Consider the following 27,462-nt stretch of genomic DNA (forward strand, 5'->3'; position numbering starts at 1 on the left):
CATTGTGTGTATTATGACATAAATAAATAAATAAATATATATTGGCATATTTGTCGATTTGTCCTCTAAACTTATAATGAGCTGTCAATTTTGTTCCTGAATTTTAATTTTAGCCGATTACTCCCTTAAATTTTTATAATTAACCAACTTCCCCCTTGAACTTTAATTGTAGCCGATTACCCCCCAGGGGAACTTTTATAAATAGCCGATTTCCCCCCATGCGTTAGATTTTAAAAATTTACATCCAATTTTCCATCAATATTGATCACAAAAACAACATATGACAACTACATGAGGGCAAAAAGGACGAAAAATTGGATGAAAGTTTTTAAAATCTAATGCCAAGGGTGAATTGGCTATTTATAAAAGTTCAGGGGGATAATTGACTAAAATTAAAGTTCAAAGGGGAAATTGGCTAATTTGAAAAGTTCAAGGGGGAAATTGGTTAAAATTAAAGTTCGGAGAGGAAATTGGCAGTCGCATACAAGTTCAAGAGACAAATCAACAAATACATACATATATATATATATCATGATGCATATTACATGGATATATAGCAAAAATAAAGAAGAACCTAGGAAATATTATTAGGGGCTTAGCAAGAATAACACGTAAAGTGCAACATGTTTTGAAAAGTTGAGCATGCAAATTGGTATTTCATTGAACTTTAGGTGTTCTTGAGGTCATTTGCCAAGTTATATTACACGTCTGTGGACAGATGCAAACAGTTTTCGAGCATGCATATCAACTGATGTTAATAGCTTTTGAGCAAGCATGGAGACAGATGCCAACATATACCGAGTGTGCTTATCGATAGATGCCCATAGCAACACATACAAATGCATGAGGCTAGCAACTATCCTACCCAGTGCCTATAGAGGCAATTCGTCAAACAATTGTAAAAATTGTCAAGGATCTCTAAAAACTTTTAAGGACTGCATCCAATTCTTCTATGGAATATTTTTGAACTCGGGCGGGATCAGCTGACCCACCTTGCGCCATGGTGGATCCGCCTAAGCAAGTTTTGAAGGCAAAGAGAGGTGGGTTTTTAAGCAGTTGAAAGGCAACATGAACATGAAGTCCATGTTCATATGACCTTTTTGTTTGGTGATCTAATTCGTACCATATATTGTATGCGGGGTGCACATTAATCTGGTTCTTGTTTCAACCACCGGCCCCTTGAAAAAATTTATGGAAATAGTATTTTGAGGTGCGACCGACAATACAAATACAAAATGATCTCTTCTTTTCGGATATGTTTTCACCAATAATTTTACCATAACATACAAGAAGAAGATGATGAGGAAATCCATAGATTACAAACGGCGTGTCCCCGCGGCCTTTCGAATCTTTGACTGCTGCTTTAAGAACTCAAATGCAAATCATTTTCAAACCTAAATAATTAGACCAACTTAAAATCAATCAGATGACACCAAAGTGAAAGTGCTTGATTACAATTTAAGTAATTAAATAATTAAATTACTTCGTTATCTTCCAAAGCAAATGATTAGGGGGGGCACGTAATACACAAAACGTTATGGAAAGCAGGAGCAAAATTGTCGTTACATGGTTAACATATATATGGCCCAATAGATAATCTTTGATTAAAGCAGTTTATCAAGTGTGCGGCTGACTTTGCTTAAAGCCTTCCTAACTTTTTTATTTAGTTTTATTTATTTTTCTTTTAAAAAGGAGGACAATTGAGCCTAGAGAAGATAAGTTGGGAATTGCACCACGATTATCATCTCTTTCAGGTCCAAAGAAGGTTAAATGAAAATTGAACGCTCTACCCGTCGTCATGATCAAGCAGATTCACACCTAACAAATGATCTAATTCAAGACTTCATGTTATTTTTTTTAGGAAGCTTTTGTCCGCGCATTTCCACTTGGCCAATTGTTGTGATTAACTTGTTTTCTTTTTAATTTTTTATATTACATACGATAGTATCTATATGAAAGGGGTGAGCCTCATATTGGACTAGCCATAATAATTTGGTTCAAATTTACCTTTGGCGAGAATCGAATCTAAGACATTTCGCTTATAAATTAAAAGAAATATCATTAAATCGTAATACTGAAGAGAACGGCTAATTTAACTTTTTATTTCTATTTATTTTGCACTGGGTGGGAGAAAAGGGTGGAGAGCATCATTTTTATCTATTGGAAAAGCTCCTTTTATGTCTAGTTCCGGAGGGACAACAACATCGTCATGTGTTCCAAGGCTTCATATTTTTTTTGGTTTAGGGAGTGATGCAATCTCTAATCTATACGCAAACTAGTTCCTCAAAATTTGTTGTAAGTAATGATTACTCAATTGCATGCCAAAGCGAATCTTTGCGACGGCTAACTTGCACTCCTTTATTTTTATTTTTTTTAAAGTTATTAGGGGTGGCTATGGATTAAATGTTACCCCGACTGGGTGCTAAGTTTGATGCTAAACATTTTATTTTAGATAACAAGAATTGTTCTAGAAGTTATTTTCTCGTCCATTATACGATCTTATGATCAACTCCACGTCGTATATGTGCAAGTATCCACATGTTTGGTATGATTCTTAAAAGTAGTTTTCTTGATATTAAGTTTACCTCATCAACATATGAATTATGGAGTGAAGAAAGAGGTTTTTTTTTTTGGACACCCAAACACACTTGAATTTTCTTTGGACACCCAAAACCAAGATTTTTGTTTTTGAGTTCTAGTTTGGTTATGCCATTTAGTACTACGGTTTAATAGTATTCCTTTTAATTTGTAAGTCAGAGGTTTTAGATTTCATTCTCGCCAAAGGCGAATTTGAACCACATTATTGTCTGTTTATTATGAAGATTAGCATACTCTCCCACATTTTTAATGTAAATAATATCATTTATTAAAACGAATAAAGTTCTAGTTTTTCCCTTATTACTAGTAAAAACAAAATGAAAAAAAGGACAGGTATGGGTTAACACACCAGGCCCAGCCCAATCTTTCTTCCACCAGAAAGTCACATTCATATTGGTGCATCATTTAATACCTTGTGTTGAAAATTTCTCCCATGAATAGTTTTTATGAGTGATCAGTTGAGATTTAACTCAATAAAATTTATGTTAAATTAGCCATTCTTAAGTTAAATGTTGAGACTAATCCACCCCTTATATATTCAAATTTCTTTAATTTCCCGACATGGGTTTCACACTCACAACAACTTGTGAATGTATGTGTTGTGTTAAGTAGGTCAATCTATAAAACAATGTCTACAATTGCATGATTCTTCAACTGTAGCCACTGAGTTAAGTAGGTCAATACAAAACACCTGGACAACAACGCACAATATATGTATTTTCAAACCAGATTAACAACTTCATTTGAATCTAATCAATCAACAGAGTAATGTCCAATTATTACATTACTTGGTGGTTAATCAAGTTAGTCAGCACTTAGCAGGCGGTCAATTAGATGAATTCATCGCCAGCAGCTCGACGAGGCCACCGATAATCATGGAACGAGCATGAGTGCATTTTTTTTCTTCCAACCATCCTAAATTGATGGTGATGCTCATCATACTAATTACAGCTAAATTATTTTAAATTTTTTAATTTATATAATAAATAGATTAAATCAAGGTGAATATCACTACTACTTTGGAATGTTGAGCAAAAATGTTTTCATTAATACGTAGCGCAATGTACGTCAAACGGGTCTGCAAAGAAAGAAAGATGCCACGTCATTAGTGTATCCAGCTGGCACGATTACGTGGACGGACGAGAGATGGTTCCACCAAGTCCGAGCTGCATGTCTGACAAACTCCCTCTTTATTCGTTCCTGGGAACATCGTGGAGGGTCTGTTGAAAGGAGAAGCCGTTTCCGCCTGCCACCTCAACTCTCCTTCTCTCCTTCCTCTCTCTCTCTGTTTCTCTCTCTGTCTCTCTCTCCTGCTGAAATCTAGGGCACAAAATCTTGGCTTTCGACCATGAATGTCTTCAGATTGACTGGCGACATGACTCACTTGGCCAGTATTCTGGTCCTCCTCCTCAAAATCTATGCTACAAAATCATGCTCAGGTTACACACCTCATCCCTACTCGCTTTCCATTTTCCATTTTTCCTAAACCCCTGTTTGTTTCCTGAGAAAACGCTGGAAGTTTTGATGGAAAATTGAATTTCTTTGTTCCCACCTAAATTTGCTCAATGTAGAAAACTTTACCCAGTAATGCAAACCCAGATTTTATTTTGATCTGTTTAGTGTTAAAGAGAGCAACTTTGTGATTTTCTTATGTTCGGAACCGGATCAATTTCATGTGTTTTTCCTTTGAAATTGTATGCATTAGCGATTATTAGTTTGGTGAATTGGGCTTTTGGAAAATTGATTTGTTGCTTAATTGTGATTAGGGATTTCGCTTAAGACTCAGGAGCTCTATGCGCTGGTGTTTCTGGCTCGGTACCTGAACCTGTTTACGGACTTTATTTCGGTGTATAACACTGTGATGAAGCTTGTGTTTATTGGAAGCTCGCTTGCCATTGTTTGGTGTATGCGGATGCACAAAATGGTGAAGCGTTCTTACGATCAAGAGCTCGATACATTCCGCCATTATTTTCTTATAGCAGGCTGCTTTTTGCTCGCCCTGCTTGTCAATGAGAAGTTCACGTTTCCAGAGGTGAGACAAATTTTTCAACATTCTCGACTTGTTGGATGCATCTAGTCTCGTTTGAAATTGGTTTGCCTGAACCAGGGTATGATTGTAATGGTGAATTGGAACTACTTTCAGGTCCTCTGGGCTTTTTCGATATACTTGGAGGCGGTTTCGATTATTCCGCAGTTAGTTTTGCTACAACGAAGCGGAAATGTGGACAATTTGACAGGGCAATATGTGTTCCTTCTTGGGTAAATATATTTCTTTCCTCTGTACCGTCCCTAACTTGCTATACACTCAGGATATCTTGTGGTTAGGTTTCAATATTTGATTGCTGTTGATGATGTGAAGTTTAGTTGATTTTGTTACTCAATAGGTTTCCTTAAGTCGCTGTTGTATAGATTTAATCTTAAACCAAGATGAACACATTAGTGAAATCTCTGCCAGTGTATGCATTAACTCTGCCGAAATCTGAGAATATATGAGGTTTGAAGAATGAAGAGCTACTTTATCACATAAGAGAGGCATATGCCATTTGAGAAAGCAATACTTGTTGCGGAAAAAACTATAAGGGTGTATGCTATTTCATATATTGGATGCTGACCTCAACTTTAGGGGAAGGTTGTAATCGGGAAAGCATATACGAATGAAGCATGTGACTTGTTTGCTAATGAAGCAAATTTTCTTTCCGGACTCTGGCAAAGAGGGCCTTACCATGACTTTCCTTCGTTTCGGAAAGTTATGAAGTTGGCCCTTCTTAGGAAAGATAGAAGGGAAGAGGCAATTGGATTGGTGAAGAGGTTTCTAACTGGTTACTAGCGGTAGCTTGTTCGTTTGTGTACAAGATGAATTTGCTCGTCGATGTCTCAGAATCTAACTTCTATGGTTGGGACTTGGGACTCGGGTAAGTGGGAATAGTGTATAGAAGTTAGATTCTGAGACACCGATGCAAATATATATTTTACTTCACACTATAAAATTTCCTTTACGCATACGAGGTTTTAAGATTGGTCCCCAAGTTAGTGTGTGGTTACTAAAGAAGTGTGATTTTGATTCTTGCTTCCTTGAATGAAGGCTGAATATACTGAAAATTTTGAAATCTAGTAAATAAACAGATACAGCAGTTTAGACCAGGTTAGATTGGTAGATGGTATACCGTATACTTGTACGCATTTGTGTGCCAAGTTCATCTTGGATTGTGACATCTTTTCAAAAAAGAATCTGGGGATACAAGTTAAGTTTCATACTGCAGGGCCTATCGTGCATTGTACATTCTCAACTGGATCTACCGCTACTTCACAGAGCCACACTTCAGTCGATGGATTGGTAAGTTATGTGAGAACCATTGAGGACGAATGTTTTTTTTTTCCCTACATAGTCTTATTTACTTTGGGGGGTGTGGGGCCTTACTGCTGTTTGTATGGTTTTTTTTGCAGCTTGTGTCGCCGGTCTGGTTCAGACAGCTTTATATGCAGATTTTTTCTACTACTACTTTCTCAGGTACCTAATGTGACACCTTCTTGCCAATGATCCTTGTTCACTCTCTTAGATGGTTAACACATAAAGCTGTTTGTTTTGCAGCTGGAAAAACAATGCGAAGCTTCAGCTGCCATCGTAAGCCAAGGAAGCGCGTTTTCGTTCTTACATCTGACTTTTATACACTATGGCTGATAAGCCTACATGCGGGATAACTCTCTGCTGGAAGAAGTGCATACAGGTTAAGTAGTTCCGAATTAGGATGGCGACCGACCCCATTGCCATAAACGGGTGAGTAGTCAGTCAATTTTGGGTGGAGTTATCCATCTCATAGGCATTTGCAGGTCAGATTAATTCCCCCGTTAGTTTTGAGATAATAATATCGAAATCTCGTATGGTCACCTTGTAAAGATGTTGGATCTTGGAAGGATTAATGGAACCCCAGGCATATGGTATAACTCCTATTTTTCCTTTCTTTTTGATGGATGTGTATTTCACGTCTACCGTATGTTTTTGTAATATTACGTGAGAACAACTTACATGGCAAGTGATGCCAACGTGGTGCGGTATAAGTTTATCTCATGTGGACTGTCCGTATGGGGCACTAGAGTGTCTAATCTAAGAGGTTCCTCATGATTGGGCCTATAAGAGATTAAACAAGGCCCAATTAGAAAGAAATATCAAATGTCAGAAGAGCTGAAACGAAGCGGAACAAGAAAAATCAACAAACACGTCACACATGGCGACGCACGATTGACATAGTCGTCGTAACTCGTCATTGAAGGTTGTGCCGGGACGCTGACTGTGCCTGCGCCACGACAAATACGATAACGCGGCGGCTAAGTCGCAATTGTGTGTGAGATTTTTCAGGGCGTCGCCTTCCCCTTCCCTCCTTCTACTTATCCATTTGCATCTCTCCCTCCCTCCCTCCCTCTCTCTCTCTCTCTCTCTAGCTCTCTAGCTCTGCGTTTGGAGCTCTCTCAGGTAAACACCTTTCTCCTTTTTTAACATGATTAATTTGGATCATCGTTCTGGAATTTTGATAATCTCTTGAGGTTTTTCCAAGCGATTTTAGTAGAAAATAATTGGATATTTGAGATTTTGAACTGATTTGCTTAAGTTGATGCGATTAGATTGTAGATTATGTGATTTATACATCATGCAACAAGAAATCAACGCTTGAAACTGGGAAATCTGAACCTATATGTGTTAATTACCGATTATTACTTTGCTTAACGACGATTATTACTTTGCTTTAACGAAATGGTTACCAAACGGCCCGTAGTTTTCGTTTTTAAAATCCGAAGCTAAATTATATTATGCGTACGTTGCATTTCAGTTAATTCTTAGCTGATCTGCCTTTATTATGCTATAACTTGTGGAGTTAGCAACTGATTGCTGTTAGCAGTTTATTTTGTATAAATGGCGGGGAATTCCTTTTTCGTACTGTTAATTTGTTCTTGATTTTAGTTATCCATTGCTTAATCAATTTTATGGTTCTAAACATTTTCGGCTTAATTTGTAGTGCTTAAAATGGGAGGAGGTTTTCGAGTTTTGCATTTGGTGAGGCCGTTTCTTTCTTTTCTACCGGAAGTTCAAAGCGCTGACAGAAGGATCCCCTTCAGAGAGAAGATTATATACACCGTGATTTCCCTGTTCATCTTTCTGGTGTGCAGTCAGCTTCCCCTTTATGGCATTCACTCTACCACTGGCGCTGATCCATTTTATTGGATGCGCGTTATTCTTGCATCAAGCCGTGGGACTGTGATGGAGCTTGGTATAACCCCCATTGTGACATCTGGGATGGTCGTGCAGCTCTTGGCCGGTTCAAAGATCATTGAAGTTGACAACAATGTTCGTGAGGATCGTGCGCTATTGTGAGGATTTTTACTTTAATTGTTTGCTTTAAACAGTTTTCCTTGCTTTGATTATTGAATGATATGACGAACTTTGTTTTTGGAGTTGCATATTTTGGTACTTTTCAACTTCTGCTTGTTCCTTCCTTGCCTTGCTACGCTAATTGCATGTTATGAAGAAACTTACTTTAGAGGTTGCGTATTTTGTTAGTTTTCAAACCATGCTTAGTTCTCCTTTGGTCCTTCCAACTTCCTGGTATAATCTTGGTTTAATTTGTTTCATCAGTAAAATAGCTGTTTACGTATAATTGTTCAGCTTGTTCCTTCCTTACCTTGCTACTCTGAGATAATGATCCTTCAGTTATGAGTCTTACAACTTAATCGGGTGGCTTTGCTAGTATTCTAATCTCTTGAATTTTATCGGCTTCTAATTTGCAGAAATGGGGCACAAAAGTTGTTGGCCATCCTCATCGCTGTTGGTCAGGCTGTTGCTTATGTGGTTTCAGGAATGTATGGTAGTGTTGCTCAGCTTGGTGTCGGGAATGCGATTCTTATCATTGTTCAGCTCTGCTTTGCTGCAATTATTGTTATTTGCCTAGATGAACTTCTTCAGAAGGGATATGGTTTGGGATCCGGGATCTCCCTTTTTATAGCTACCAACATCTGGTACGCTAGAAACCTGTATTTCTTTTACCTTTTAGTATTATATATATAATCTATGGTCTTGCCATACTTGACTTTTGGTTTGATTATGCAGTGAAAGCATCATCTGGAAGTCCTTTAGCCCTACAACTATCAATAGCGGACGGGGAGCTGAATTTGAAGGTGCCATCATTGCACTGTTCCATCTCTTGATCACCAGGACCGACAAAGTTCGTGCTCTTCGCGAAGCTTTCTACAGGCAAAACCTGCCAAATGTTACTAATCTGCTTGCTACAGTCTTGATCTTTCTCATTGTCGTCTACTTCCAAGGTTTTCGTGTTGTTTTACCGGTGAGATCAAAGAATGCCCGTGGACAGCAAGGATCATATCCTATTAAGCTTTTCTACACCTCTAACATGCCCATCATTCTCCAGTCTGCTCTTGTCTCCAATCTTTATTTCATCTCTCAAGTAAGTTACTAGGCAATAAAAACTAAAGGCTCTTTACTGCAGTTGTTAATTAATTGACATGAAACTTTTTTTCTTCGTACAGTTGCTTTACAGGAAGTTCAGTGGGAATTTCTTCGTGAATATTCTTGGAAAGTGGCAGGAGTCTGAATATTCCGGCCAATCTGTTCCAGTTGGTGGTCTTGCCTACTATATCACGGCTCCAGGAAGGTGATCCAGCACGTTTTATTGCTTAACCGTAGAATCTCCTGGCATTATTTATCATGTTTCGTGTGCGAAAGCATGTATTAATAGCATTGGTTCTTTTTCTTTGTCAATGTGGTTTTAATTGCAGCTTGGCGGATATGACAGCCAATCCATTCCATGCTCTGTTCTATCTAGTGTTCATGCTTTCAGCCTGTGCACTCTTCTCAAAAACTTGGATTGAAGTTTCTGGTTCTTCAGCCCGAGATGTGGCTAAGCAGCTCAAGGTATTATTTTTCCTCCTCATCCTAGTTCTATGATTTCTTTGTGATATCCCTCAAATTGATGTCACAAAAACAAAGACATTTTGGAGAGCTCATAGCATGACTGTAAATGTGAAGACATGAGATTTCTAGGATTAAATTTATGATTCTCAAACAACTTAACGTCATGAACTAATACGTTTATGGTTAATGATTGACATTTATGTTGCTTAATTCTGCAGGAACAACAAATGGTGATGCCTGGACATAGAGATTCAAACTTACAGAAGGAACTAAACCGCTACATACCTACTGCGGCTGCATTCGGAGGCTTGTGCATTGGTGCCTTGACTGTTCTGGCAGATTTCATGGGAGCAATTGGTTCTGGGACTGGGATTTTGCTTGCTGTCACGATCATCTATCAGTACTTCGAGACATTTGAGAAAGAGAGGGAAAGCCAACTTGGCTTTTTCGGCCTCTAAACCCTAATAAAAGGAAAGGTAGTTGAGAGCTGTAAGTACATCCGACCTTGGATAACACTAGGGATACATATGAGGTCGAATTTGTAGTTTGGTTACGGTTTTTCACTTGTTACGTCTTCTTTTATGGATAGCCTTGCATGCAATAATTTGTTTTTGACACGATGATATTCGAAATTACTCTTAATCCATGGGAAGTGGGATTCTCGAACCCAGGTAGAATGGAGTGGTACATTGCCATGATCAACGGACTATGAACTAGTGTGACCTTGGTTCACACCCAACCCGGTCTCTAATATTGGGCCTACCCTGCCCATGACCTTGGGTCAGTCCAATTCATGGCCGAAAAACTGGATGGGGTTGGGTTGGAAGTCCAATATACCAGTATTTTCATTTTTATACACAAAACAATATTGATAGCATTTTGAAGCAATTGAACTGCAAGCCACTCGCATCGTATGTGCCCATTATCACACTATTTTAAGTTTTTTGTGTTTTTACTGTATTTCCTCTTCTCCTTTAAGCTACTCAAGTCAAGAGTATACGTACGATTTACTTTGTAATTATTTGGTGATTAGTGATTGTGTCTGGTTTGTGTTAGTGTTTTTATGACGTGAGCAATCATGGTGCTTCCTGGTAATTGGACAGACTTCAAACTTTGGAAGGATGGATTCTATTCGTTGCAACTTTTGGCCTTATTTTTTGTACATTTAGCTGCAAAAATTGAGCCCCATTTTGGACTAGATTAGGTACGAGTCGTATGATTGGATTCCTTGGAGTATAATTTTTGGTAGCAAGGCAAAGCAAAGACGCTTGCTCGACACTCGTGTCCCTCTCAAAGTTATGCTAAGCTTAATAGGGGTGTTTTCTTTGTTAAGCTTTAAAAAAAAACCTAGGTAATCATGCTTTTTAGGATGGAGTTCAAGGTTTTAATAAGTTCAAGTTGTCATGCAAAGCATAAAGAAGCCATGAAAGATTGATTGGGTACACTTCTTTTTGTGAAATTAGATTAAATATATAAAGGGAGATAAAAGGGGTTTGCACAAGGTGAAAATTTGGTGTGCAAAAATGGCTCAGGGAGATTATTGTGAAGCTAGGACGATATATTCTCATGTTTAGGTCATGTGATGAGTGTTATACATAGTCATGTGATCAGCGTTATATTTACGACAACATACTTCTTTCATACATAATGTGATGAGTATTATAGAAAAATCCGTTGATATAAGAATTTACCATTAAGTGAACAAGTAAGAAATCCGGCCAAATATTAAAGCGGATTAGAAATCAACACCACTAACTCTATCATCCCTTTTTCTTTCCTGTGCACCAGGTTGTGTGCTCGCATGACTCGGTTCACTCTAATGTCTTAATGACATTATAACGATACTCCAACAATCTAATGATAATCCAACGACATAGTAAGCACATAGCCGATTTTATTGTTGTTGTTACAATGTCATTATGACATCAGATTGTTATTGTTGTTGTTGTAGCTATGGCGATAATAGACAATCGGGTCATGCGCAATCCATGCACAAACTTTGTGCGCATAAGAGAATAGTTCTTAAACTAAGGCTTGGCTTCAATGATACAAGTGCTTTAACTGTTAAACTTAATTTTCGTATCATTGAATTGTACAAGAAAAATCAAACTAAAGACACTAGAGAATGTAGCAGTTGTACTTGGAATTTATCTTTAGGCCTAAACTTTCTCGTAGTACTTTGCGACATTCTCTTACTATGAGCCTAGAGGGACACAAAGCCGCCCAGTGGACATTTAGCCTATAACCTACCTCTGCACTAGTTCACTGTACAAACGTTGTATTCCGAAACTTATAGATTGAGACCAAGAAAAGGAATATCGTATAGATGACGGATTAGACAGGTTGGCTTTTGCCAATATGTATAGCCTGGAAAGCTGATTCTGCTGCACTGAGTCACTGAACCACCGCACCAAGGACAAAGGTCCAGATTCCACTGCACCACAAGTCCCCTCCGATCTCAATTACGAGTACGAAGTTGAAGGTCTCAACCCTTTTGATCTGCCATTGAAAATTTACAGCAACTGGTATGCAATGTGAATGTTGAATGCCCTACAGTAACTCCCACTTTGCACTTGGGCATGAAATATCATCTATATATATGATGAGTTAAAAAGTATTACTCAGAGAGAAATGCTAAAGAGGCTCTTTCAAAAGTGAGACTTTTCATGGACCCTTTGTTACCTCGTATCTTTTACATAATTCTCGTGCCAACATTATAAAACGTTATATTGAAAACACGAGAGGTGAAGAGTTCATATAGAGTCTCATTTTGAGAGAGTCTCCTTAGCATTTTTCTTCTCCAAATCACGATATATAGCCAAAGTTACTTGAAAAAAACTAAATTGCCTTGCATGCATGTGAAAATGATAATGTCGACAATTGGAAAAAACTTTGCATGTAAGAAGAAGTCAAATATTTTTCGAACAAAGATTAATTGCTACAAACGTGAAATAGTACTGCACTAGCTGGTTCTCAGTAGCACTATTAAATTTCGGTGGCCATTGTGAATATGCAATGTGATTAGACAGCACAAGATGCAGGGAGGGAGGGAGGGGGGTTGGGAGACTTAAACTACAAAGCACAAACTAAAGCAACAAGCCAAAACAAAGCAACATATGGAAATCTGGGAAACTTAAGCTTGTTAGCATATATATATGCGTTTGGGAAGATCGGAAATCAGCCAAATGTAAATCGATATGGAAATTAGTTAGGAGAAAACAAGAGGTAGTATATATTCGTTTGGAAAAACCAATTATTAGGCAACAAGGGATGGGGGTACGGATTCTCAACTTTGTTTGCCATTAGCAAACCCTAATCACCAAACTCTGCGTACCTAATCACATCATGTAGTTCTATATTAATCTATATATATGCAACGTACTTATGGCTTGCTGCTTATATGCTCGCGTGCCTTGTTTCCCAAACACGCTTCTCTAACAAATTTTCTTCATTTTCTTTACCAAAAAGCTAATTGAATGCAAATAATTCAATTGATTTACAATCTCATTATTCTCTCATATTTTTAGTCTTAATTTGTAATTCGAAATGGTCACGCTAAAAAAGAAGAATTAGAAGTCATGATACGTCTATAAACTATTATGTTTTTCATAAGATAACATTGAAGAGAAGGCTATGTGTATTTTTGCTCACAACTCTCAATTAGTGGTGACGCTCACCACCCTATTTGTAATTGTTAGATGGATTTAAATTTCAAGATCTGCGTTATGGATGTATACAAATCTCAAAATTTAAACTCATACAATGGTGGTAAAGAGAGTGATGACAGTAACCACTACTTGAGAGTGGTGAGTAAAAATACACCCGGAAGCTAAAGATGATTACAAATTCAACTAAATAATTTGTTATAATTCTGTTCAATCCACAGTGATGATATACTAACGTCGCATGCCAAAAAAGAAAGAAAAGATTATGTTCATGTTATAGATTATTACCAACTGCTAGATTAGATATATAACAAAATAATGTTGTATTTCAAGAAACATGCAATTTGGTCTGCCATGCAAAATTCAAGAAATTATATATTATTGCATGGAAAATAGTTTTGCTTGCCACTTGTGTTGGAAACTTGGGGAGTTGTTGAGGTCGTGGTCCCATGATTGACCACATTACAACTTTAGTGTAGTACACGGTTTATTCTTAATGAAGGTTCATTATGTATAATCTTATTAATTAATTGGATAAAATGCCATGATAATGAGAAATGCACGATCTAATATTCACAACCATGATTTGGTTAGTCAGATATAATGATACAAGAAGAGAGAAATAAGACGTCTACTTAACGTCTATGTAGTTAAAAAAAGTCCAAGTACTTTTGCTTAATTATGTTTTATGCATTGAATTAAGTTGTCCCGACCATTCACGACCCATCATTCTTATTTATTTTAATACAAAACTCGGGTCTACAACAATCAAAAAACCGGAAAATTGTATATAATTATGAAAGATTGGATATGATTTTCACTGTATATCTGGATCGATTTGATCGCTTTTGTGCATGTAGATTTGTATTTGAAGTTTTTGTAAATGTGTTTCTGAATATCGCTTTATCGCTTCATTCGAGTTTAGGAGTTTCTCTAACTCTAATTATAAGTTCGTAAATGCCATTATAATATTATTTATAGAGTTCATATTTCCATCATAACATATGCAAATCCAGCACACTCGCTATCATCCTCCTTAAGTCAAATGGATGTGTTGGGTTATGGGTCATATTTCAGAGTGGGTAGTTTTTTATATGGACCAAGCAACTTTTGTGTAGGGATGTGCCTTATTTTATATAATTAACCTTTGGTTATGTAGACAAATTTTGTCCCACTCCTATTGTCTGTCAATAATGTCCAAGAAGGCCACTAATTTGAATTTTGAAACATATCTATTATCCACTTTCTATCTTTTATGAGCACCTTAGTTACTTGAAGAATTTTTAGTTAAAGTGATTTATGAGATTAATTTAACTCCTCATTTTAATTTTTGACATTGAAAGTTGATAGAATTGGTTCCTGAGTTTATACACTGTAAGTCATTTTGGTCACTTTATGAAAGATCCGTCAATGTTCTTGTTAAGTGGAGGGTTGGTTTGACAAAAGTATCTTAGTGGTCGCTTGGTCGTTCACGTGACAATGTAATGAACATATTGACAAATATTTCAATAATAACCAAAATAATTGATGATGGACAAACTTAAGAACCACTTCTATTGATTTTCATTATCAGGAACCAAAATAAAGAATTATACTAATCTTAAAGACCATTTTTGCTATAAGTGATTACTGAACGTAGTATTTGGATCAATAATCCAGTGAACAAGTTAGCTCTAGCGACACATGTTCAAGTATTAAAGCAAGAATGAAACCCATAACTGAAAATGGACTAGTTGATTGATCACATGTTGTATTGAAACATGTTGGTCCATTCATTGTCACATGCAGTGTGAGTACAACCTTCGAGTTTTCCTTATTGTTTTGGCCATACAGAAAGTGGGAGATCCAACACGTTTTTTACGAGGGAATGATACCGATCTTCTCATTTCAACTTCTTTGGTCTATTTTTTCAGTTTTTTTATCTAAAAAAGTTGTACGTTAATTGAAACGATTTACTCTAATTCACTATTTAAAGATTAATTATGTAGAAAATCAATTAACTTAAAAATCGTTCAACAATTTCATTGAAATTGTTAAATTTGTGTGTTAGGGTTTATTGTTAAATAACATCTTAAAAAAAAAAAAATTCAAATTATCATGTAATATTGCAGAATAAAAAAAATAATCGATAAAATGCAATGAGAAAATTAATAAATATTTGCTAGCATTCCTTTTTGAAGTTAGTGAAAAAGAAAAATCGAATACAAAACTTTTGAGTTCGAGATAATATTCTTAATTATATTTTTTTATTTGTTACAATTCTTGTACTAGAAGAAAATCAATTGATTGGAGCAGCGTGTAGCAATTAGTGTGGAGTCCACAACTAACTGGGTAGTCAGTCTGCATGCAGTGGATTGTGATGTCGTCGCAATCTTCTTTCGGCTCTGTCTCTTTTGAAATATTATCTCCCACATGGTCCCACAATCTTATCAATATTCACTACCAGAAAAAAAAAAAAAACAAATTCAGTGTATCCGGAATGCGGAATAATCTCTCGCTTAACGGAGGAAAGGTGGTACGGTTTATACACTCATTTTTCACACCTTTTGTTATTTATGTTTTTTGATTTTCTGAAATTCATTCAGTTTAATGATGAAAAATTGAGAGGATGTGTGACAAGTAAAAATAGATTTGTAGATAACACACTTCAAGAGGAAAACACCAGAGTAAAATTTCAAAACAATTTCAAAAAACAAAAATTAATCCAAAACAATTTAACCAAAAGAGAGGAAAACAAGAGCATATAACAATGCAATGTAAACTGTTAATTTGTTACACAAATTAATTTATAAAACCCAAATTTTGTATTTGTCTTGCAATTTGCACATTCTAATTTTCAAGAAACACATAACTAAATGAGGGAATTTCTTATGCTTGTTGAGAATAAGTGGAACAATTTTTTTTTTTTTTTTAGGTACGAAGTATGATATTCCTTAAGAAGTAAAGAAGACCGTACAAGATGATAGAAAAATATTAAATGCGTCACGGTAAAAAAATTTGTCAGGACCTTCAACCTAATTCAAGAAAAAAGATGGAATTTTCTTGTTGTCTTGCGATCTGTTTTTGCAAAAGTTGGATTCCTAGTTGAATTTGGTTTGTAGAGTGAATTGGATTCCGGTTTATTTTATTTCCTTTTCCTATTTTTAATAGGTTATATTCACCAAAGGAATAACCTAACCTGTATATGAACTCTAGAGAGGAGATAGACGCTAACATAAAGAGAGTTTAACAACTAGGGTTTTGCAGAAGAACCAAAGAAGTGAAAGAGTTGTTGGAACCAAAAATACGCAACGGTTTTAAGTGCTTCGTTTGGTTAAATCGTTCTACGTTGCAGCTACCATCCTTGCCGTTCATGGATCTTGACTTCATACATTATGCTTTACTTGAGTCGAACAATGAGGTTAGTTGTTGTTTTTAGTTCCAAATGTTCTTTCTTAGATTAATAGTAGTTAGTCCAACTAAAGTCCGTTCTTTTTCAAAAATATGTTATTCGTATTGAGCTGATATTATCAAGAACAAATAGTACTGACATATTATCGAATACATATGTAACAATATCAATGCATGCTTCCGTTCTTTACGTCATGCGCAAAAAATTCATGTATACATGTGTGTTGCTTTCGATAACTTCTGAAATTGCAGAGTTGTTTTACTGTAGGAATTCTTAATGATAGAGTAAGAATGTGATTAGCTCCATCTAATTGCAATCCAAACCCCAATTATGAAATTCACTGGTCTAATTTCCTATTGTTAAACAACTGTATTGACTATTGCATAAGGATTACGACGTGTATTTGTTCTAAGCTTGTCCCAACCCTAACCCATCAACCCAAAAACCCTATTCTGCTAATCATCATCCATTAACTACATTATTAAAATAAATTATTGATGGAGACTAATTATACATTATCCCGATCCGTTGGATAATTAAGCGAAGTATTATTACCAATGTACATACATGTATTTTTTGGCATCTGTCAAATTCATACATATGAAGATTGATAAGTTCGTTAATAGTGACAGAACTAGTATGGGATCATTGCTTGTTCTTAGGTCTAACAACTTAAAAAACGACATATATGTGTGTTTGTGTATTGTATTTAACCCCTATAAACAACTAAGACAAATTAAATTACAACCTTCTCTTACTTTTCTATTTTCCTCTATCATATTTATCTTCATTTTTTCTCTTCTTGTGTGCGCGTCTATTGTGCGCATCATATGTTCGATGAAATACCTTAGTTGACAAGCATTGACAATCTTCAATACTCCACAATATCCTGCATGCATCATTGATAAGCTTTTACAAAATAATAATAGTTATCAACCTATGATATCATAAGTTTTTGACATATGATGGTATAAATTGATGGATAAATGCTCGACGAAATGATTCAATAAAACTTTTTTTTATTGATATTAAGATTTTATTATTTGAAAATCTTAACTCCGCTATGCCACTGTTATAAATTATCCTCCTCCTCGTCTCCTCCCATGGATTATGGATGCAACTAGGTAGGGTCAATGAGTAGACGGTAGCAATCAATCACTCACTCACATCATCCCTCTGTATACCACCATTATAAATTCCCACCCAAAATATTCAATTAAAAGGATTAAATGAAAATATTTTTCACACTCTCATTTTTAAAATTTTATATTTATTTGACATTAAATTAAGAGATTTAAAACACAAAAAATAGGAGAAAGAGTGTTAAAGAAATTAACGAGAGTGTAGAAATCATTATTCTTTATGAATTATCCAATGTATAGATGTGCATGATATCATAATAGTATCATTAAAAGAAAAGTGATTTTAACATTTTATATTTCACCTTCTACACTTTCTTCTTAATTCTGTTTTCTTATTTTCTTTTTATACGTTTCATTCGATGGGAAAAAAAAAAAATGCACAAGGTAAAAAAATAAGTGCAAAAATCATTTCTTTAAAAAAAAAATATTGTCAATACATTTCATAAGCTACAATAATATCAACATGTTATCGATGACATATACATCAACAATATTTTACTTTTAACAAAATAACATACGTACGTTTCATAGCCGGACTCGACGAGTTTTATAACTGAATAGACCTTACTTGTTGTGTACTCAGTTATGAGTAATTATACACAGTATTTACACTGTCGACTTTTCCCTTTTCCCGCGCTTTAAAACTCCCCCACTTTTTCCTGACCTCCTCCATCTCCTCCGCCCTCCCCAAAATCTTTATAGTCAAAGTTTGCGCCTCTGCTTTCCCCACTAAATCCCTTCCCTTTCAGACACCTTTTATTCCCCTCAACCCCACAAATCAAACCCAAAGTTTTATGCCTCCAACCGGCAATTTGAACTCTCCTTGCTCGCCGGTCCTCTGATCTTCCACTATTTGCAGATGGACACCGCCATGAGACCAAAACAGAGCAGATTATACAGAACTTTCAGCAAGGTCATCAACCTCCGCACCGCCACGAGCAGAATCGCTTCCAGCAATGGCATTTGCCTCCTCGCGTTGAACGGAAAGTTCAAGGACAATCTCGACCGGCGGAAGGATGACAAGAAGGAAGAGGAGTTCAGAGTCAGGAATAGAGCGGTTATGGAAGCGCTTCTGGCCAAGCTCTTCGCCGGAATCACTTCCATAAAAGCAGCTTACGCGGAGCTCCAAATGGCGCAGGATCCGTACAACAACGAAGCGATTCAGACGGCCGACCAATCCGTGGTGAACGAGCTGAAATCGATATCGGAGTTGAAACGCAGCTTTTTGAAAAAGGAGCTCGATCTCTCGCCGCAGGTCACTCTGATGCTCGCGGAGATTCAGGAGCAGCAGGCCATGATGAAAACGTACGAGATTACAATCAAGAAATTGGAGTCCGAATCCGAAAAGAAGGATTCCGACATTTTGTCCCTCGAGAAAATGCTTCAAGATTTGGTCTTGTCCAACAAGTGCTCGGAGAAAAGGCTAAACGACAGCGGCTCTCCGTCTCTCTCTGTTTTCGACAACCTTCGGCATTCGGAGCTGAACCCGACGCATTTCGTTCAATTCCAGCAGCAGGCTTTGAGATCCATCAAAAGCTTTGTGAGATTGATGATCCGGGAAATGGAATCCGCCAACTGGGATCTCTCCATAGCCGTCGGATTCATTGAACCCGGTTCTGTTTTCGAAAAACAGAGCCATCGATGCTTCGCATTCGAATCCTTCGTTTCCAAAACATTGCTCGAAGGATTCAACAATCCAAACTTCGGCCTACCCAGTGATTCTTTATCCCCAAGCAACAAAACCCAGCTTCTGTTTTTCCAGAAATTCAAGAAACTCGTATCCGAAAACCCAAAAAATTTCCTCACCCAGAACCCGAGTTCTTCGTTTTGCAAGTTCACCAAGGCAAAGTACCTCCAGCTCGTTCATGCGAAGATGGAGTGTTCGCTTTTTGGAAATTTGAACATGAGGAAGGTCGTGAGCTCCGGCGGAGTTCCGGACTCTGCTTTTTTCGCGGCGTTTGCAGATGCGGCTATGCGGGTTTGGCTTCTGCATTGCTTGGCGTTCTCGTTTGGGCAGCAAGTTTCGATTTTTCAGGTGAAGAAAAGGTCGAGATTTTCGGAAGTGTTCATGGAGTCTGTGACTGCGGACGACGTCAACATGGAGCCGTTGGTGAGTTTCACAGTTGTTCCCGGGTTTAAGATTGGGAAGACGGTGGTGCAGAGCCAGGTTTACTTGTCTCCGGTCACTTATCCGGCGGGAATTTAAGATCGGATGGTGATAGGAAATGTAAATAATGCATCAGAGCCGTTGGATGTGGTGTGGGGCCAAAGTGGTAGGTGTAGTGTAGGTGGTAGTATAAAGGTGTATACTATGAATACAATTGTGTTCCTTGCTGTATAACATGGACTCAATTTTCACTTAGAAATGTGCAGAATGAATAATTTAGTTTCAGTATCCTAATCAATTACGTACTGTTATATGCAAACGTTAAAATACATCAGTATTTTAAGCCAATAAGAATGTTAAAATGCAATGCCTGATTTGATTTAGAGAGAATACTAATATAATGTTGTGGCTGCATGAACTAATGGTGTCGTTTGGTGGGTGTTATGCAAGGTTCTAAAAGACGCTAGGCGCTAGTCGGGCGGCGAGCTGGGGCCTAGCGCCTAGGTAGCTAGGCGGGCGTCTAGGCGGATTTAATTAAATCTATTATATTTTATGTAAATAAGTGTATGTTTATACTTAAAATATATATAATTTCATTATAAACTACAAAATAGAATGACACATATATTATGAAATATTGGAACATAATGAAAACATGGGAAACAAGAATATAATGTGTGCTCATTTAAGTATTCAACAAGTCTCTTACAATTTATTGAAAAAAAAATAAAATGCAAAATGAAAGTTATCTATTTTCTGCCTAAGTGAGTTAATGCCTAGTCAGGTATGGACGGGTGCCTAGGCGGGCGCATTAATAGGTTTATGGGTCATTTCTTAATTTTCAAACGCTTAGGCATTAATCCGGATGGTGATCAACCGCCCGCTTAGATGACGTTAGGTGGAGATTTTTAAAACAATAGTGTTATGCATATCTTATGTTGTATGCTTCTTTCTCGTCGTCTTTCTGATCACGTGACAAAAGAGACGAGAAAAAGAGGAATACAGCCCGGGAATGCTGGATATGTGCGCTTCTGCTGTGTAATAGATGTTAAAACTTAGAATTGGGAGTGGGGGAACAGGAGCAAGCAGCAAAGGCATCCTGAACTACGTGTGATAGTGGCCCAGAGAAGATATGATCTAGATTGGGATCATATTATTGGTTGTGAGAGAGAGAGAGAGAGAGAGAGAGAGAGAGAGAGAGGCTGGGCTGTGTAGGACCAGCCGACCAGGGGGGGCTATAAACATTAGTAGCCGTTGGTGCAAACCATTTAGGCAACACATCAACGGCTCACAGTCTCACTGTGAATGACTGTAAGTCATTGATTCTTTATGTAAATCATCAGTCACTCACCAGTGCATTAATTATTAGCAGCTCACAGTCTCACCACGAAATACTTATAAACCGTTGATGCATTATTGTATAAACTGTTAGTCACTTACACGTGTATGAACAATTAACCCCAAACAAAAGTTGTACTAATATATACATTCGCGTATAGGACTTTCAAAACAAGCTTTAATTTGTACACAATTGTGTGCATCTGGTTAAGGTAATATTAAGGACTACGAGATTTGGTTGTTACCCTGATCAATGGTAGAAAGTGCTACTCATACGTTCGTTTTTATCTTTTACACATTATTATTAATTTTACACCACCGATCATCTTCAATCATTTAATCCGACAACAAAAAATTAAGAGAGGTGTGTAAGAAGTAAAAACGGATGTGAATAGCATATTGTATGTGGGCCTCTGTAGATTCTAAAGTTTGTTGGTCATATTTTTGTTTTGGTCTCCCATCGTACCATATTATTAGGGTACTGGGGAGTGACAACCCTACCATGCTGAGCATTTGGTTCACGGGCCTTTCCCCTTCACTTCAGCATTTGTTTTGTTTGTGTCTTGATCTAGCAACTCCAAAACTTTTGGTTCCATTCGAAGTATGTATCGACAAAGATCGATTGCTGTTTCCCATACTAACTTTGCAGCGTGCCCTTCGATATCCGGCATTTCCGTACAAGAAGTGATTTCCGCACATATTTTTTCTCTTCATGTATACCTTTGTTTATTTATAGTCTTTGAATTAAATAAATCAAAGAAGAATCAAAGGACAAAAGAAAATATAAGTTTGATCAAATAAAAACTGAACGCCGCTCGACCAAATGATCATATGCATCTTTGACATTAAGTATGTCACACTTTGTGAGATAACAGTTGGTACTCGAGCTCTGGAGTTGTAAAAACCATGAAGCTGCTTGGAAACCTGCAATGTGGGTCTCAATGCGAACTGCAAGAGAGTCTGCTTGTTTGGTTGTAAGCTGTCCGGACTTCCCTTTCTCCAAACACATTAATTTAACGGCTAATTAACAGCTGGATGTGCGTTGATGAATCAAAGAAAATTTAACGGGTGAATCTGGCTCGCTTAACACGTTATGTATAGCATACATTGATAGAAGGACTCAGCATTTTAACCCATCAAAGTGACTCTCCTCAGGTATCCGTAATCTGAAAGAAGGCATCTTCGAAGATGTGATCATTTCTTGCAAATGTTGCTATATAATTTACAGATTCAATAAGACAAGGACTTGACCCAACAAACGAATGCCAAAGAAAATTCACTCAGAACAAAGAAGAAGAAAGACCTGTATACTGTTTCAAATGGGGAATTGAATACCATTTCCCCACCATATATTACCATAACCTAATGTCCCTAGAATGCATGTAGCCCGCACTCCTTCGTCAGACTTGTTAACCTTCGTGTATATGATGCAATTCTCAGATCTTCGTTTGAGCTGATGTCTAGTTGTGTTTTTCCTACCATGTAAACCCACTATAATCCAAACTCTGCATTGATTGATTGATTATATCACAGAAGAAATCCAAGTTACCGATTTTCCAGAACTGGCTGAAAATCATAGTCAGAAGGTCACGAAAATGAAATCTTTCCTCCAACAATTCAGATCCAGAAAAGCTGAAAAATGATTACTTTCTTCAATCAAAGCCCATCATGTGATTCATCACCATCGACTCCAAGAAAAAACGCTGGTATCTAACAAAGTCATCGAGGAAGATTTCAAGCGGAGCGTGGTTCACCATCTGAGGAAGGAGGAGAGTCTGAAGCGTCTGCAAGAGCGTCGAGCATTGCAATAACATCACCAGGGTCATCCAAATAGTACTTGGCTTTACTGGGTTTCTGTCCAACAGTGCAAGCGAAAACACTGGTATTGGAGGAGAGGACACCATTTGTCCTAGCACTACCAATGATCTCAAACATATCCTCATCAGATCTATCGTCGCCAACACACAGTACAAAATCAGCCTGCTTCCCTGTCTCATGCATTGATGTGAAGATCTTTTCTGCAACCACGCCTTTACTGACACCCTATAAGGCACAACAAAAATTAGGATTCACATCATCATATTCGCTTTGAAAAATCAATTGGCATGTAACAATCCCAAAGCAATTTAATGTAGATATACTTTTATCATCAGCAAGCAAACTACTCGTCTCAAACTTTACTATAGTCTCCAACTTTGCTAGTGAGACTTTTATGAACTAATGTCTAAGCATTGCCATACTTCACAGTTTAATCTTTAGATATGTTTCTCGTGATGATAGAAAACAAACCCTCATCGCACTTCAGGCATTCTATTTTCTGAAGATGTACGCAAGCATAGTCTTACGCGCATATTATGAAAGTTGATTTATGACATGCAAAAGACCAGTAAAGAGACGAAAAGGAAAGATGAGGGAAATAACTGGTGTGTCTTCCATGAATTCTAACAATGGTAACGCAGGAACTTGGAGCTCTTTCTGTGATAAATAGGAATAGGTAGCCGACCCTAGTCATAGTGGTGATGATCCTAGTATATTTTTCTATCGTAAGTGGATATAAGTTGCTTTGACATAGAGAATTAAAAACTGAAGACGGAGTTAAGATATTCACCTGTGGCTTCACTTCTACAATGTATTGACCACTCTTAACAGCAACCGGTTCATTAGCTAGCACACTTTCTAAATGATCCAGTAACTCTTTAGCCTGGCTGGATCCAAAACCAGAATCTGCATCTCGATGGTGCCAAACCAAGGCACTCTCCTTGGTTTCAATGCTAGAACCATCGGTGGCTTCTGTGTAGAGCTTCATAACTGGTTCAGCTATCTGTATCCAACCAAAGTCATTGCTCTGCCCGCAAACTTCCCAGTCCTTGTCAGCAGACCACCTAACAAAAAAGATTTATATTAGAACCAAATGAAAACAAAGATATCCGTAAAGGATAAATAGATATTGAATATACCTCACAAAATAACCATGTTCGGCAGCAATTCCGAGTTTCTTGCAAGGAGAAAACCACTTACTTAAACTATCCCTTCCTCTTCCACTGACCACAAAAACAGTGTTTTTAACATCACCACAAAGCGTATTAATGAGGGAGATGACCTCTTGACTCGGGCTCTTATTTATAGATGTTTGAGGCATCACAGTGCCATCATAATCCAACAGAATCGCCCTATTTTTAGATCTCAAGTAAGCAGAAACGATGCGATCAATAGTCAGCTTTCTGAAGTTAGGATCAAGTGCTATAACCCTGAAGCCGAAGCCCAAACCAATACCCCAGCAACGCCTTCTGAAATGTTCTTTGCAAGTTCTCTCCATATCTTGGAAAACACTTCGCGACCAGTATGCCACATCATGTGTACTAACATACCTATAATGTTTCTCATGCCGCAACTGCTTCTCGGGTTCAACCATTGAAATTGCCTCGTTCATTGCCTCCGCCGTTGATTCAATATTCCATGGGTTAACCCGAATTGCACCACTTAGTGAAGGGGAACATCCAATAAACTCTGATACTACGAGCATGCTCTTCTTCGGCCCACTGTGTTCTGAATGAGAATCTGATACAGAGTTTCCTTGCCTGCACACAATATACTCGTATGGAATAAGATTCATCCCATCTCTCACAGCTGTGACTACCACACACTCCGCAATTGTGTAATATGCAACTCTTTCACTAAGAGAAACTGGTCTATCAATGAACACAATAGGTTCATATCCAGTCCGACCAAAATTTTCATTAATTCTTTTGATGCTTGCCTGTATTTCAGCCTGTGTTTCCTCAAGATCTTTCCCTCTTCCCCTAGCAGGGTTCGCTATCTGAACCAGAACCGCTTTCCCCTGCCACTTCGGATGCTGCTTCAGCATCTGTTCCATTGCCAAGAGCTTCAAGTTGACACCTTTAAAGATGTCCATATCATCAACACCAAGTAGCACCGTCTTTCCTTCAAACTGTTGTTTGAGTTCTCCTACCCTCCATTCCTTATCCGCAAGCTTCAACACTGACTCAATCTGCCCCATGTGAATCCCAACAGGCATGATCTTTATCCCAACTGTCCTTCCGAAATAATCCAACCCAATATAACCCCGCTTCGACTGATACTCCAAACCCAACATCCGACTACAACAAGACAAGAAATGCCGAGCGTAATCAAATGTGTGGAAACCAATAAGGTCCGCATTTAGAAGTGCCTTTAAAATCTCTTCCCTAACTGGTAGAGTCCTATATATTTCGGACGAAGGGAATGGGCTATGGAGAAAAAACCCCATTCTCAATCTATTGAACATCCTCCTCAAGAAGGTAGGCAGCACCATTAGATGGTAATCATGAATCCACACATAGTCATCCTCCGGATTTATCACCTCGATCACCCTTTGCGAGAAAATCTTATTTGCGGCCACATAGGCCTCCCACAAAGACCGATCGAACCGCCCCCCATGAGTTGCTGAGAAAGGAAGCATGTAATGAAACAGAGGCCACAAATGCTGCTTGCAAAACCCATGATAGAACTTGGACAAAATATCGGGCGGCAAAAAGGCCGGAACGCACTTGAATCTATCCAACAGGAGTGCTGATACATCGTCCTGTTCATTGGTATCCACTTCGACGCTCAAAGAACCTACATACAAAACCTCCATATCTTCCGGTAGACCGTCCTTCAACTGCAATACCAATGAGTCCTCATCCCAACTAAAGCTCCATCCTTTGTTATCCGGTCTCCGCTTAGCTTTCACAGGGAGCTGATTGGCAACAATAATTATCCGGTCCTGAATGATCGACGACGGAACATCCGACGATACACTACCCGCCTGATCATCATCAAGCTCAGAGATAACCCCGGCGACGGTCATTACACGCGGAAGCCGCCGTCTTTCGCGACCCATTACCGGAAAGTTTCCGGAAGCAAGATCTAAAAGATTGGTATACGATTTGGACATCATCTTGAACAGAATTTATCTGGGTTTCCCCCAATCCAACTCAAAAATCACAGACAAGATCTCACAAATATAAACCTGACCCAAGATTCTTTGCCCTCTTGAAATAACCAAAATTAAGCAGGATCTGCAATAACACCAAATAAACAGGCATCAATTCCAATTTGTAGCAAACCAAGCATTCATGAATAACATTCCCATATTCCAAAAATTGCAACAGCAAAAAAACAAAACATCATAAAATCTCAAGCTTTCAATTAATATCCAAAAAACAAAGCATACCCTAGAGGGTGAATTGAATGCAATGATTATATTTCCAAAAATTGAAAGAAAAAAAAAATGAAAAAATTGATACCTTTCAGAGGTTTGAAAGAACAAATTTTGAATCTTTCCCAGTAAAAATTTCGATCAGAAAATTCAAATAAAAAATTGAATTGGGGGTGAAATCAGCAGGAAAAGAAATCTAGGGTTTGGTTTGGCCTTCTCTAAACGTCCAAGAGTCACTTGCAAAAATCTCTCTCTACCCAGACAAATACAAAAACAAATATCCCTTTTTTGGAGGAACAAAATGAATAAATTTGTTTATTTATATATTTTCGGAGTAAATTTCTAAATTCGAAAAAAAAATAAAAATAAGAGGATAAGGTTGGCCAGTTGACTACTCAGTCATGCCAACTGGCCTAAATGTTTGAAATCCTCCCCCACGCGCTCCTACTCCCGCGTGCGAATAATTTGGTGACGTGGCGAAGTCCTGCACTTGCGTCGGCATCAGACGCGCCGTTCGAAAAGGGGAAGGGACACGTCGACTTTGTACGTTCGCAGCCCACTTCCCGGGCCCAAGCGTCGGTGGATATATATCCACTTGATTAAATGATCCCGTGTTTTCGAGTTCCGGTTTAAATAACTGCGCTCGACAATTGCTTTCATGACACGTAGCGACTTGGAGTTTTTCGGCACGTTTTCATTTGACTTTTTATTTGCCCAATCTAATTAATCTTCCCAATCGTCTTTTTTTTTTCTTTTTTTCTTTTTTTTTTTAATATAAATGACAAGAAGACATTTTTAAAGTGGGAGTTTTTATGGATTTTTCGTCATTTAATGTTTTAAACATAATTCTAATGCAAACGTTATAAAACAGTGCTAAAAAAACATGAGATGACATAAAGAGTTTAATTTTTTAAAGAGTCCCCAAATTCGTAATAATAAACTAAAAACTTCCTGACATCATTAGTTACAAACGTTTTTTGACAAGCTTTTGCGGTACATTTAGAAGCACATATTTCTCCATTAGCGATTGGTTTAATGGTAGTCTTTATGTTTTCCCTTTCACTAGTAATATGGGGAAGGAGTGGACACATTAGCATTTCTC

General features: G+C 37.6%; 3 protein-coding genes and 1 pseudogene across 3 annotated transcripts; 3 read left to right on the top strand and 1 right to left on the bottom strand.

Moving 5' to 3' along the window:
• Window positions 1–3,839: 3,839 nt before the first annotated feature.
• LOC137727733 (ER lumen protein-retaining receptor A-like) lies at window positions 3,840–7,014 on the top strand. Its single transcript, XM_068466550.1, has 6 exons — window positions 3,840–4,037; window positions 4,365–4,630; window positions 4,742–4,857; window positions 5,859–5,932; window positions 6,043–6,106; window positions 6,188–7,014. The coding sequence occupies exons 1-6, from the start codon at window positions 3,947–3,949 to the stop codon at window positions 6,222–6,224; spliced, it is 648 nt and encodes a 215-aa protein (XP_068322651.1). The 5' UTR covers window positions 3,840–3,946; the 3' UTR covers window positions 6,225–7,014.
• LOC137727732 (uncharacterized) lies at window positions 6,912–10,163 on the top strand. The gene is made up of 7 exons (XM_068466549.1): window positions 6,912–7,066; window positions 7,608–7,959; window positions 8,377–8,604; window positions 8,696–9,050; window positions 9,133–9,257; window positions 9,382–9,517; window positions 9,736–10,163. Exons 2-7 carry the CDS (start codon window positions 7,616–7,618, stop codon window positions 9,973–9,975), a joined length of 1,428 nt encoding a protein of 475 aa, XP_068322650.1. The 5' UTR covers window positions 6,912–7,066; window positions 7,608–7,615; the 3' UTR covers window positions 9,976–10,163.
• An 8,169-nt stretch (window positions 10,164–18,332) lies between these two features.
• On the top strand, window positions 18,333–20,081 carry LOC137730101 (protein GRAVITROPIC IN THE LIGHT 1-like). Its single transcript, XM_068469166.1, has one exon. The coding sequence runs from the start codon at window positions 18,575–18,577 to the stop codon at window positions 19,919–19,921; it is 1,347 nt and encodes a 448-aa protein (XP_068325267.1). The 5' UTR covers window positions 18,333–18,574; the 3' UTR covers window positions 19,922–20,081.
• Window positions 20,082–21,954: 1,873 nt separating this feature from the next.
• LOC137729054 (probable alpha,alpha-trehalose-phosphate synthase [UDP-forming] 7) lies at window positions 21,955–26,638 on the bottom strand (annotated as a pseudogene).
• Window positions 26,639–27,462: the final 824 nt, after the last annotated feature.

Source organism: Pyrus communis, chromosome 3 (assembly GCF_963583255.1).
Source record: "Pyrus communis chromosome 3, drPyrComm1.1, whole genome shotgun sequence".
In the NCBI taxonomy this organism is placed as follows: domain Eukaryota; kingdom Viridiplantae; phylum Streptophyta; class Magnoliopsida; order Rosales; family Rosaceae; genus Pyrus; species Pyrus communis.

Coding starts and splice junctions, on each gene's coding strand:
- LOC137727733 (XM_068466550.1), top strand. CDS start 3,947: ATGAATGTCTTCAGATTGACTGGCGACATGACTCACTTGGCCAGTATT. Junction 4,858..5,858: donor CAATATGTGTTCCTTCTTGG/GTAAATATATTT, acceptor TTCATACTGCAG/GGCCTATCGTGCATTGTACA. Junction 5,933..6,042: donor ACACTTCAGTCGATGGATTG/GTAAGTTATGTG, acceptor TTTTTTTTGCAG/CTTGTGTCGCCGGTCTGGTT.
- LOC137727732 (XM_068466549.1), top strand. CDS start 7,616: ATGGGAGGAGGTTTTCGAGTTTTGCATTTGGTGAGGCCGTTTCTTTCT. Junction 8,605..8,695: donor TTTATAGCTACCAACATCTG/GTACGCTAGAAA, acceptor TTGATTATGCAG/TGAAAGCATCATCTGGAAGT. Junction 9,051..9,132: donor ATCTTTATTTCATCTCTCAA/GTAAGTTACTAG, acceptor TTCTTCGTACAG/TTGCTTTACAGGAAGTTCAG.
- LOC137730101 (XM_068469166.1), top strand. CDS start 18,575: ATGGACACCGCCATGAGACCAAAACAGAGCAGATTATACAGAACTTTC.